The 12,845-nt window shown below is 42.2% G+C and overlaps 3 protein-coding genes across 3 annotated transcripts in view; 2 read left to right on the forward strand and 1 right to left on the reverse strand.

Moving 5' to 3' along the window:
* Nucleotides 1-2,933, reverse strand: part of haf (leucine-rich repeat and fibronectin type-III domain-containing protein hattifattener) — a 27,378-nt gene extending 24,445 nt beyond the window's left edge. The window contains exon 1 of the mRNA XM_074086010.1: nucleotides 2,834-2,933. Within this exon, the coding sequence (XP_073942111.1) occupies nucleotides 2,834-2,836 (3 nt within the window). The 5' untranslated portion in view covers nucleotides 2,837-2,933. The remainder of the gene's footprint in view (nucleotides 1-2,833) is intronic.
* Rab3GAP1 (RAB3 GTPase activating protein subunit 1) overlaps nucleotides 1-6,494 on the forward strand; it is a 33,461-nt gene extending 26,967 nt beyond the window's left edge. Inside the window, exons 3-4 of the mRNA XM_074086008.1 lie at nucleotides 3,755-4,004; nucleotides 4,117-6,494. Coding sequence (XP_073942109.1) covers nucleotides 3,755-4,004; nucleotides 4,117-4,878 — 1,012 coding nt within the window. The 3' untranslated portion in view covers nucleotides 4,879-6,494. The remainder of the gene's footprint in view (nucleotides 1-3,754; nucleotides 4,005-4,116) is intronic.
* Nucleotides 6,495-7,202: 708 nt separating this feature from the next.
* Nucleotides 7,203-12,845, forward strand: part of smog (G-protein coupled receptor 158 smog) — a 44,767-nt gene continuing 39,124 nt past the window's right edge. The window contains 1 exon segment of the mRNA XM_074086011.1: nucleotides 7,203-7,751. The gene's annotated coding sequence lies outside the window, so the exon portion shown is untranslated.

The following is a 12,845-nucleotide window of genomic DNA, read 5'->3' on the forward strand; positions in this document are numbered from 1 at the left end:
GCGTTCTGGTTTTGTTGAACGGAACCGTGAAAACGAAGAAACGCGAAGCAATTTCAAGAAAAGGTCGCGACAGTTCATATAGTCATCACAATTCTTTCGTAGGTCGATGTGTTAAATTTACGTAAGCCATCTGGGTTGTAAAAAACAATTACGCTGTCCTATCGGAACGGAGCGGACCATCCCCAATTAACGGCTCGCGAGCAGAGCGGGAGGCACTTTCCACTGCAAACTGCTTTGTTAAACACTGCTTATTTCCAGTTGGTATAGCTGCTCTCCCTAAGTAGCGTCTAACTGACAGCACGAGTAAACAATACCTTGTCCACTGTAGGTATTCTGCTAATTTATATACTTATATACTTTCACTTGTTTTATACAATAATACTATTTATATACTTTCACTTGTTTTTTTTAAACTTCCTGAATAGCATTTGATGACTTTTATATCATGAATGATTGATACTTATTGAAGTAATTTATAAGCCTTCGTGACGACAGTTAGGAAGTAATGGGCTTTTATTTTTTATTTGCTTAATTTGAGTCACATCACAAAAACATGAACGGTAAGAAAACGCCTGTTTAGTTTTCGTTTCACAATTTACCACGTGTTAAGTCATTTTACCTATACAACCTTACATAAATGAAACGGCAACCGTAACAGCATATCGCGTAATGTGTTTTTGATATGTTTTAAACTGCTGCGTTGTGCGAGGTTGCCTCGCGTAGGCAATGTAGAGACGCTGACGCCTGTCCACATTGCATCGATATCGAGACCTCGCTTATCTCTAGGTCTAGGTGCAAACGTTCTGCTAATGTGAATATCTAAGTATCTGTTATGGAGGCAGCTATTTGATGTTATAAATATAGAGTCATGTGGGGTAAACGTATATTCGTCATAAATTTCCGTCCGAAAATTCTGTGTGGGTGCGTACACTTACCTACTGCGTACGTTTACCCCACATAACTCTACCTTTATCGTAAACTAGCAATCCTATTATATTTATTTATTTCGAAGGTGTCGGAACCGGCTCTAACGATTTCGAGGACATTTTATGGGGGATTTTCAAGGGCGTACAACATATCTACTCAAAACTCGTAGCTTGGCCTTATCTTTGTAAAAAAAACGCTTATTTAGGTATTTTTATATTAAGTATATTTGCTCTAGTGTCAAATAAATTTGTCGCTATATACTTATTCTATTTCTATTTGAATCAATCACTGGTTTAGAGATACATGTGTAGGAAGTTATATCGTTTCATATTTCCCCAATGAACATGGTGGCAGGTTGTATCGAAGGCTTGCATTTCCTTATTTGAAGGTACATTACTGTTGCACATGTTCCGAAACTAAATTGAAGCGGTCCGCGAAGTGGCGCGCCGGATATTGGGCGGGTGGCGGTCGGCTTTGTTCCACATTTGCATGTACAAACTCGCTACTAGCGAAATGCAGTAAATAAGGCTGACGCACATAAAACCCAGCTCAGCGCTCTGGCGACACTTGGAATCTTGTGTTTATGTGTCCCACTTGTAACAACTTTATGCAGTTTTATTTTAAGTTAACGTATTTGGATTTTAGTCATCAGAAGCAGAACTGACGCAGTTTGATTCAGTAGTAAATGTTGGCGAGTGTTAATAAAATATGTATATGTTTGGAATTCATTTACACCAATAAATTACTCTATAAGAAAACAAAGCTTTTCCTGTATCAAGAGTCTGGATGGATATTCAACATATCAAATTTAGTGATAAATCAGCAAGCTTAAGTGATTTAGATGGCTTTCTGTAATGGCTTGATAATGCTGTAAATTTATAAAGAGTGTGATCGTTCGCAAAATGAGCTACCGAAGTGCCGGCACTCAGTAGGCGCCTCCCTCCAGCTCCCTACGCCCGCGCTCTACGAAAACACTATTAAGCCGGCACACAGAAAACTTTGCCAAGTAAACAACACCGCTAAATAATTCTGTTGAAAAACAAACGGCCGGGTTGAGCTAAAATCTTATCGAAACTGCATTTCTTATTGTAACATGTATCGTTAAAAATTTTTTTCGAGAAACTATCTGAATAAACTAGAGAAAGTTCGCGGTTGACAGAACCACGCGTGCGCGTGCGCCTGCAGCATCTACCTGCCGACTGCTCCGACGTTTGATGCATTGCTAGCCCGAAGCTTTTATTTGTACTACATAACTATGTATTGGATATTTTAGGTAATGCAATTAAGGAAGTATAATCCTGATAATACATCAGGTCGTGCCTGAGATTGATTCCAAGAAACACGAATGCAACGTCCTGTGGGCTCCTATTTGTCAAACAGACAATGCAAACATAGTGCACTCTGCGCTCTTGCAAATTTGGGTTGTTGCCGCAGTTTGCTCTACGTGAATACTAAGGGGCTGTTTCACCATCCATTGATTAGTGTTAACTGACGGTTAAATGTGATGCCGTCTCCGTCTATTCGAACAAAACAAATAGAGACGGCATCACATTTAACCGTCAGTTAACACTAATCAATGGATGGTGAAACAGCCCCTAAATAAGGTAAATTTGGGATGTACCCACATTACATATTTTATCCAAAGTATTCACATAAACATTTGTATTTTAGGAATATGTTTGACTCATGGAATGGATATTGATGCACTCGTGGTCGTTACTTCCGCATGCACGTAAATATTTGATATCAAGAACTTGTAATGTTCCATATGAGCGACCCGAGTCGGATGCTGTATATTCCGAGAAGTGGGTCACAACATAAGCGACTCGATTTTCTCTAGTTTTCTACCGTAGAATAGAAACCTTTGAAATAACATTCCAGTATTTATAAATAGTTTTAAACTTACCATTTCGGGTGAAATCCTTCTTTGGTAAGCGGAAATCCTTTGAAAATTGCCACTTTTGACGAACACTGTCACGCGAAATTTGGTATTGTTTTTATTAATTTTAACAAATCACCGATAATTGGTCATCGTTGGGACACAACAGTGGTAAAGGGGTCACTTTCGATTAGCTATCAGGAACCGGTATGTGGTTAGGACGGCGGCAGCAGAGCCATGTTTGGCGTAAGATGCACTCTCGGCTCTCGTCGGCGGCGGACTGTGCGCCGGCGCCGCGGCCCCCTCCAGCCTGACCTACACCCAGTTGCTGCGGCCGCGCCGGCTCCGGTAAACAAACGGTTCAGCGACCGATTACACGGTGGCCAGGTTGCTCGCGAGCGGCTGCCTCGGCGCCGCCTCGCTCAGCACTCCCAGCTTCGTATTTGTAATTCAATAAGATAACGGTGTCCCAGAGCGTTCGCGCGCTTAGCTCACTCCCATCGAATCTGGGTCACGACACACTAATGGGGACCAAATTATTCGGTTGGCTTTGATCGCGTCAGGTGGGCATTGGTATGGCACTCTACCGGTCAGTCACGATACTAAACATTCGAGGAGCATCTCACTCGAGGCGATGTGTGAAATTTGCATAGGTAAACGAAAGAGAAAATGTTTCTCAGGTTGCGTTAGTCGCCAAGCGTTCTTTTGATTTATTTAGGTGCTTTCTTTTCGAGGTCGTGCATTTGTCTACTCAAATTGCTTACAAAGTGAAAGTTAAAACGAAGTCGGTGGAACGTGACAGTTGTTATTTAATGAACACATGTAAAAAATCTCACAAAGTAGCGATATTATTTTTTATTTTGGCGGACACAGTGTCATGTACATGTTATTCTGAAATGCGAGGAAATGAAATCTGTCCATAAAATGGTCGTAAATGTTTGTCATCAGGGTCGCTGAGGGCACTCCCAACGCGCGCACGTGCCTACTGCACCAGAAGCTGCAGCTGTTGAACTGCTGCATCGCTCGCGCGCAGGCTGCCGGCGCGCCGTCCGGGGACTCCTCCGACGACGAGTTCTACGACTGTTCCGAGAGCGAGGGCGACGCGCCGCCGCCCTGGGACCGCCCCGTCGGCCGCCTCAAGCGCCTCGACGATGCGACACTCAAGAATGGAGCACCTCTCTACGTTCCCCGCACTCAGGTAAATATAACTACTATTCATTTGCTTGGTTACCGGCTTACACATTTTTTTTTCTCCAATCGTCTTGGTTCTCTAGAATAAATAAATATAAAAGGATGTTATGGGGACGTAGGATCCTGCGCCAAAAACGGAAGACCAGCTGGAGGAAGACGCGGAGCTGATGGTGCGGCTGGGCGAGGACGCACGCGCGTCGGAGCTGCGCGCGCGCATGATGTCCGCGTCGCTGCTGTCCGACATGGAGGCGTTCAAGGCGGCCAACCCCGGCGCAGAGCTGTGCGACTTCGTGCGCTGGTACTCGCCGTGCGACTGGCGGCCCGCGGGCGGCGGCGAGCTGGGCGCGCGCATGCTGCTTCCCGGCAACCCGTGGGCCGAGGCGTGGGCCGTGGCGCGGCCCGTGCCCGCTGCGCGCCAGCGCCGCCTCTTCGACGAGACCCGCGAGGCGGAGCGCGTGCTGCACTTCCTGCGGGCGCGCTCGACGGGTGGCGTGGCCGAGCTCGTGCTGCCGGCCGTGCTGCGGGCCGGCGCGGCGCGGGCGCACGCCGAGGGCGCGGCGGCGGCCGGCGCGCCCGTGGCCGGCGTGGACCTGCGGCGCGCGTTCGAGCTTGCGGCGCACGAGCTGTACGAGGCGGAGCGCGAGGCGTGCCGCGCGACGTGCGCGCGCACGGTGCTGGGCGGCGCGCGCGAGGGCGACCCGCTGGAGGCGGCGGGGCGCGCGCGCGTGCTGGCGGCGGCGGGCGGCGGGCTGCCCGCGCCGGCGCGCCGCGAGTTCACGCTGCGCGTGCGCGACGCCGCCGCGCCGCAGGCCTTGCGCGCCGCGCTCGCCACAGATATGTTCATCGTGGGCGCGTTTACCGAACGTATAGTGTGCTTGTAGCGATACTGAATCGCGATGTGCCATCACACAGTGCCAGTTACCTTGAATGAACGACGTCATATCGAATTAGGAACTTGGATAACCCGAAGTGTGCCGGAATTACTTTTGTTCGACCTGCAGACAGTTGAAACCATCATTTTTTAGCAAAACGTGGATGAAACCTGTCTAACCTTTGAAATAAATACCTAACCTCTGATAGGTCATGAAACTTCGTAAATAATTTACATTAATCTCTAATATATCAATATTATTGCAGACAATCTTAGTACATAACCTACTTAGAACAAAAGTATTTCTGGTAGGTATATAATAAAATACAAAATTAATAAAATTTGGTTGCGGAAATCCAATATTAAAATGCTTACATAACTACTACTGGGATCTAGGTTTCTGACTGCTCATGGCATTTACCAAGTAAAAGAAAATATTTATGAAGTTGCATGTAGGTGTTAGCGGGCTATTTTCCGCAACTCGACGTCTAAGTGCGCCTATTTTGGGTGATTAGGCTGTAGGCACTATTCATGCCATGAAGTTGCATGTATTATTTAATGCACTTGTTCATTAATACTGGCTTACATTACATATTCTTTACGTAGATCGCAGTCGTGCGGAATAGTTATTTGTGTCACAAGGGAGCAAAATGGTGTATTTACGGCGAGGGCGTACATTGAATCCAGAATGTAGCGAAGGATTCTGCAATAGAATCCTGAGCGTAGCGAGGGATTCTAAAGTAGAATCCTGAGCGTAATGAGGGATTCAAGTGTTAACGCCCAAGATGAAAATAATTTTGCTCCCGAGTGGCTCATACAACTTTTCACACCGAGCATTAAGAAACATGAAAAAATAAATCTAAATATTATTAAAGAACAACCAGCATAGAAAATGGCGTGGCTTTACAATTGTCAACTTCAGTAAATGGCATTTGCAATAAAACACTTAGAAAAGCCTTGAACAGAAAAGTTGCACTTTGCACCCTCTCGTCAGGGAGGAAAAGTTACTTTTCTGAAGGAGAGGTGTGAAAAAATCATTTCATTAGTACATTTTTAATAAGAGTCGTTTTGAGTATTTTTTTAATGGAAGTGGAGTATACTGACTTGGGAAGCGAGTTTGTCCACAGTCTTTCTCGATTGTTGATGGGTATTGATTGTTATCCATCTATATTAATTAGGCCAAAATCAATTAGGAGATAGGTCGACCCGTCAACAAGTAGGTAGGTAGGAATATAGCTAATACAACGGCGTACCTTAGTACATAGAAATAGATAGAAAGATATAAAATATAAGCATGTCGGTGCAATTATAGTTTTATAAGAATGTTTTACTTTGATTGAATTAATAAAATGTATAATTTTTAGATTTATATTTAATTTGCTTAAATTATGTTTAATACAACTCTTTAATATCTACTTGAATTCAAATAAACTAATATTTAAGAATTTATAATTCATTAATTTGTGATATTTTATATTGCCTGTATAGTCTGCTTGTGTTCGTCAACTTTATCAGATTCAAAGCATTGTAATACTTTCTCTCATGTACTTTTCTTGCTAATATTCATGTTGGTGCGATCAAATGTTTATTCCATAAAAACGTGAGCATGTAAATTTCCATCCATAACCAGACCGTGTTTTATTGATAGCGTGAGTAATAGGTCCAGAAATCCCAGCCCGGGCTCCGCATGACGCAAAATATTCAGCGCCGGGACGGAAACAAATTCAAAGCCGGCGGACCTTTCGGCGCGCGTGCGGTCAGATCAGAGTGTTAGCACCTATTCACTCGTGTTATGTTCAATACGAGTTATTAAAGTTATGCCGCGCTACCCAAAGGCACCAGCTGCGTAAGTATAAAAGTTACTCATTTATACGAAGAAGATAAGTGAGGGAAGGTAGGTAGGGAGAAACGTAAGTGTATCGCACAACATTTCTCACGACTGTCAACTTCTGATCCTGAGATCAGTTTTATTTACCGGTTTACTGCTGCCTCATTGACGTTAATGAAATAAGGCAAAATGTACCTACTGGTAGGTAGTCGACTGGCCGTCATGCAACTTGCTAGCGAACTTGTGACGTCATTTTTTGATCCTTGTGCTGTCACCGACTAGGTACTGCGATGGTAATTGTGCTGAGAGAGCCAGACGGACATTGACTGCAAGACTGTGTACATTGCGGGGTGCTACGAATGTCAGATGTCGGGTGTTATGGGAGGACGCAATGTAGCGAGTGCGGCGGCGCCGCGGGCGTCGCGGGTCGCGGGCCGCGGCGGCGGGCGGCGCATGCGCGTGGCGCGCCGGGCCGGGAGCCTCGCGAGATCGCTCAGTGGCGCGTCGGGACGCCCGGTCGATTCCAGGGGCGCGCGCAAACACTTGACTCCCAAAAACCAAATGAACCGTAAATTTGGCTTAAGATAAACCATGCAATCGACTTCACACTGTATGAGCTCGAATCGAGCTTCGAATATTTACTGACGGATAAATCGTAATACGCTAATATTTGATAACCAGTTGCGGCGAACGTCGACGCGGTATATCGGTATTTGGCTAAATATTTACAAGCAATTAGTTATAAAACGAAAGTACCTACGTAATCTCGAATGGACCGCATACGACATTTCATGTCGTAACGAAAGTTAATTGTAAAAAACAACGTCGCGAAAGTGCAAAACGTTAAATTTAAAATTTGAGCTATGGGCTATATATTACATTTTTGATAATTAATAAGGTGCTCAAGTGTCAGGTAGAATCGTTATAATGCGCAAGATTTTATAGACCCTATATTTAATATCGTTCCTCACATGAGTTTAAGTTCTACCATGTGGTAACCTGGAGGCGAGCCGCTACAGCACAGCAGAATGACAGTGAAACTTGTGTTCCCGGAGGTAAGTGCCTACAGGTTTATTTGAGTAAGTTTGTAATGTACCTACGAAGAGAGTAATCATGTAGATAACGAATCGACTATTACAGATAAATCCCGGTAAATCGCCGCGGCGTGTTGGCCTAATGAACTGATAAAAAAGGTCCATTGTATCGCTTAATCAGCTTCGGAGAATGCTGAAAAATTTTTGCTAGCCTCATCTAAGTTCGAGTCAAACCTACTATGTATATTACACTACTCGTATTTTCTAGCCGTGACCCCATGAACGAGGAATTTAATTTCCCAGTATAGTACATTCATAATCATCCAAACGAGTATTTCTGGTTCCGCTGGAGAAAGTATAACGAGCCTCATCAGTTTAATTCATATATTCATATTTTATATGATTTTACGATTTTGTGAAATAATATTTAGATGGGTGGGCTTAACGTATATCCGCGCATATGGCCTTCTTTGATCGCGGAATGTATTGAACTTAAGAAACGATACCCAGACAGATTAAACATTTGCAGTTGTTATGCCTATATAGGTACAATATCTCCTTCTAACATCTGTATCTACCTCCGTACTTACTTATAGGTAAATTGCCTTTAATGAAACAGGAATCTATGTCTCCCCTAAGAATCAAGATATAGTCAGCAGCAGAAGTGGATGAGCGGTTATGGTACTCGAAATGATTTACACGCGACTCTACTGCAAAGTTGATAAGAGTTAGATCATTTTGAGCACCACAACTATTCATCAAGTTCTGCTGCTGACTGTACTTACACATTAATTGAAATTGAAATACCTTCTTGATTATCAGTGGAAGCTTTCAAAGTACGTAACTATTTGGTAACTACTGGTAACAATGCCATAAACTTGTGATATACATAAACATACGCATAATACACCGGTGCGAAATTAGTGAACATGGTCAATGGCAAGGATTGGTCAGAATAAAGCCAGCCTTGAACATGTGCAGGCATATCTTTGCTAGGCTTATAGGCTTTGCTTAGTTTGGGACTAGGTCAATTGGTGTCAAGTGTCCCATGATATTTATTTATTATTTATTTATTTATCTAAGATTTGTACAGAGTAATCTAAAAGCCAAGTATTACAATAGGCCTTCGAAACAAAAAAGAGAGAGAGCTTATTGGAGGAAATTTGTGGTTCACAATTGTTGCTAGAAGATCTTATCAAAGTCAAAGTCAAAATATCTTTATTCAATTTAGGCTATAACAAGCACTTATGAATGTCAAAAAAAATCTACCACCGGTTCGGAAAAACCTCTGCTGAGAAGAATCCGGCAAGAAACTCAACGAGGTATATTTTTTTTAAACAGATTTACAATATTATTAAATGTAAACTTATCTGTTTACTTACCTATTAAAATGCCGTCGTCCCTAGGCTTGGGATATCACATTTACACACCTTACGAGTACTTCACAACAACGTGGTTTACCGTATCAGTTGGTATAGGCACGTATAGGTAAAAAACTTATGAATATGACCTGTTGTATATAGTACAGTCAGCATCAAAAGTAGCGGATCACTTTTACTCTGTCGCATTGACACACTGACAATCTTGCATGGCGTTTAGTACGTGGCTGCAACACGACAAAAGTTCGAAAATGTATAGCTACTTTTGATGCTGATTGTACCTAGTAACAGTAACGTGTCCGTATAGATAAGTCGACGTTCCATATTCAAAAAATAACTTTAGTCCTATATCTATATCAATTTAGTGCACTACTACAACATACCTACAACAGGTCGTCTTGTTAAGTTTTGGACATTTAATAGTCCACATGTCCGAGTTACTTAAGTGTGTATATGTTAAATGGAGCGGTGTCCACGTCCTCCATGTCCAGTGAATGGTCGGCGGCCATAAATAGACCATTATAGTGTGCGCTCGTGCGGACAATGGCGCGGCGACACTTGGTTGCACGTCTTGCGGCGCCCGCCTAGCCTCCCTGATAGCAAATTTGTATCTATCATAAATCTAACTACCGATATGGCGTGGGTAATGGTTTAGCATATAAATGGTTTGGTTTGTGTATCTTAGTGTGGCCACGGATTCGTAAATATGGTAGAGCTATTAAGTTTACGTGCGTCCAGGATGGTACTAGGATGGAGCTGTGAAATCAACTGTTGAGTGGGTTGTTGCCTAGTCGTAGGTTCTCAGTTTGTCAAAATCTTTATATTATGTATTCATGTTCCTTGATTGCTTGGAAAATAGCTGAACGGGTTTGAAAAATATTTTTTTAACTGTCGTTTGAAATTTGGTGAATACTTGGTGGTTACTTAGGCGTTGCGTTAGGCGTTAGGGTGAGCAAAGAAATTATTTTAGCTCCACGCATTACTGAGTAAAAATGTCTTACCAGACGGATAGACAGACATACGATTTTATGTGTAAGTATGTTTGTCTATGTCAGTGACTATAATGACCCCACACTGCGTACATTTTGCTTAGGAGAGGGACTCTACTAACCCTGAGTATTCATAGACAAATAAATTATTACAGAAGATAAATACTTAAATTATAAATTTCTACGGAACCCTTGGTGCGCAAATTCGACTTGCACTTGCCCGGTTTTTTTTAAAGTCAAGACGCCGCGAGTTTGCCGTTTGAATCTTTGTTGAGCTTTAAACCAATCCCAAGCAAGGCTACTGGCGAGCTCTACACACACACACAACACAAACATCACGCCTGTATTCCCAAATGGGGTAGGCAGAGCACACAAAACGTTACCGCTTCGGAGCCACTTTTAGCAATTTTAGGTTTTAAGTTTGACAAAAACGGTACAATAGTGACAGGTTGCTAGCCTGTCGCCTACGGTATACCTTAACCTATATCCTCAGTCGCCTCTTACGCCATCCACAATGGGGAGCTCTAAGTTTCTTGAAATACATGCAAAGCTTGTTGTCCGGATATAAGCTGGGGGCGCGAACCGGAACTGTGGTTTCGCAACTTCCGGGTACCTATCGCCGGTAAGCCTCGCAATTTCCACTAGCCGGCGCTTGTATCCGTGTTCCATATAAACTACTAGCTTTTGCCCGCGGCTTCGCCCGCGTGGAATACGGTTATCGCGCGCTGTTCCCTCGGAAACTCTGCATTTTTCCGGGATAAAATATTAAAAAAAAGTAAAGAAGTCTCGAAGTCGGTGCCTCAACACGAGCCAGCAGGAATGGTACAATAGTCGTCTACCTCACCTACATACTATGGGTTTCAATCCACCCTGCTGGGTCGTGCTGACTCAGGTTTACTAATGTTTCGGCGAATAACGTTTGGCAACCTGTTTCATTTCGCAACTTTTCATTTCCCAACTGTTTAATATTTCTGAAACTGTAAATATTCCAGGTTTTTTATAAAACTAACCTAAGCTAACCTAAAGGGTTCTACACGATGGCCCTGATATAAATCCTGAAATGTTTACAGTTTTAGATTTTGTGAAATGAAAAGTTGCGAAATGAAACAGGTTGCCAAACGTTACGTTGCTAAAAGGCAGTACTCGGCTGACTCACCGACTTCGAGCTAGTAGGTACCTAGAAAAATATTTTCAAGGGTTTTGTAGTCGGTTCCATTTTTCGTTATTTTTTTGGAGTCGGTTTTACTTTTTTGTTAAATTTTTTCTTTTTTTCTCACTTTTTAGTGATTCGTAGCCAAAGTACATCTCACAACGATTCCATTAAGCCCAAACACGGCTTAATTACGTTGTTTAATAACAGAGTTCCGTTGCCTACCTTCCGGCTTCAGCATCAGATCAGTTCGAAAGAATCATTAACTGAAAGCTCCTTCTTAGTCGCTTATCTAGGTATATTAATCATGATCGTTTATAGACGAGCGAGCATTACTTAGCTTTGACGAGTTCCATTGGTCATCTACGGTCTTCTTCATCAGGTCCAGTTTACCAAATGATACTTTCTGAATGTAAATACTTATCTTAATGCTAAAAATGCCAAAATCGCCATAGAAACCTACTTATCTATAAAATTTGAGGTTTGCCCTCGATTTCCCTAGGACCCCATCATCAGATCTTGACTTGGTGACAATGGGACCACCTCAGAAGAGTACCCTTTCGAATAAAAATAGTAGATTGTACAACAAGAGCATAAAACGGGCCATTTTATCCGAGACGTTCATATAGCCACCCGAGCCGGTTCGGCTTTTCACTTCGACGGCGAGGAAATGAAATAGCAACAGTGGAAACAATGATTCACTTTCTATATACCTTTTATTTTTTATGCATTATTATAATAATTCCATTATTTTAATTTTACTGATTTATTATGATTGATTTGATTGATTTTTAGTTTTATATAAATTAAGTTTGTGGCTGTTGACACCTGAATACCTTGGTCTTGAGTTGGTATTAGAGGAAGATTTTATTTTATGCACTAGAGCATAAAAAGTCATTTTATGTCGCCTGGATACAGCATAAACACGAACTTTACGAGCATGAAAAGTGAAAAAGAATTTTGAAAATCGGTCCACAATTGACTGAGTAATCGGTGAAAATAGGTATATAAAAATAAAATAAAATACAAACATTGGAACCTAGAACCTCCTCCTTTTTTGAAGTCGGTTAAAAAAGTAGCCTTATCGTCGTTGGTACTGCAATACCGCGTAACTAACTTTTTACATAAGGTATAATTTTGACTGTCAGAACAGTACTAACATTAACTATCTCTATGCCAAAAATCACGTCGATCCGTCGCTCCGTTTCGACGTGAAAGACGGACCAACATACAAACAAACAAACATACAAACACACACACTTTCGGATTTATAATATTAGTATGGATTTTCATAAGGGCCTATACACCTATACATTTATGGCATATGGCTTCAGGAATGCGTGGTTAAAATTTGTCGGGATAATCCTTCCCACCTTGTAGATCTAAAGTTCCGTTTAATTAATGAGAGTACCTACTCGTAACATTAAGTCAGAAAATACTGCTTTTGTTTTTATGCAAATTTAAATGTTAATATTTTTTGTTTGATTAGTGGTTGAATTGATTTCAATTAATTTTAAAACAGAGTTTGCTGCTTCGTTGTGGGTCGCAGCGTAAAACAAATTTACAGTGAGTACTTAATTTGCTGTTCCGTAGTAAG

This window comes from Choristoneura fumiferana, chromosome 3, assembly GCF_025370935.1.
Source record: "Choristoneura fumiferana chromosome 3, NRCan_CFum_1, whole genome shotgun sequence".
Lineage (NCBI taxonomy): Eukaryota > Metazoa > Arthropoda > Insecta > Lepidoptera > Tortricidae > Choristoneura > Choristoneura fumiferana.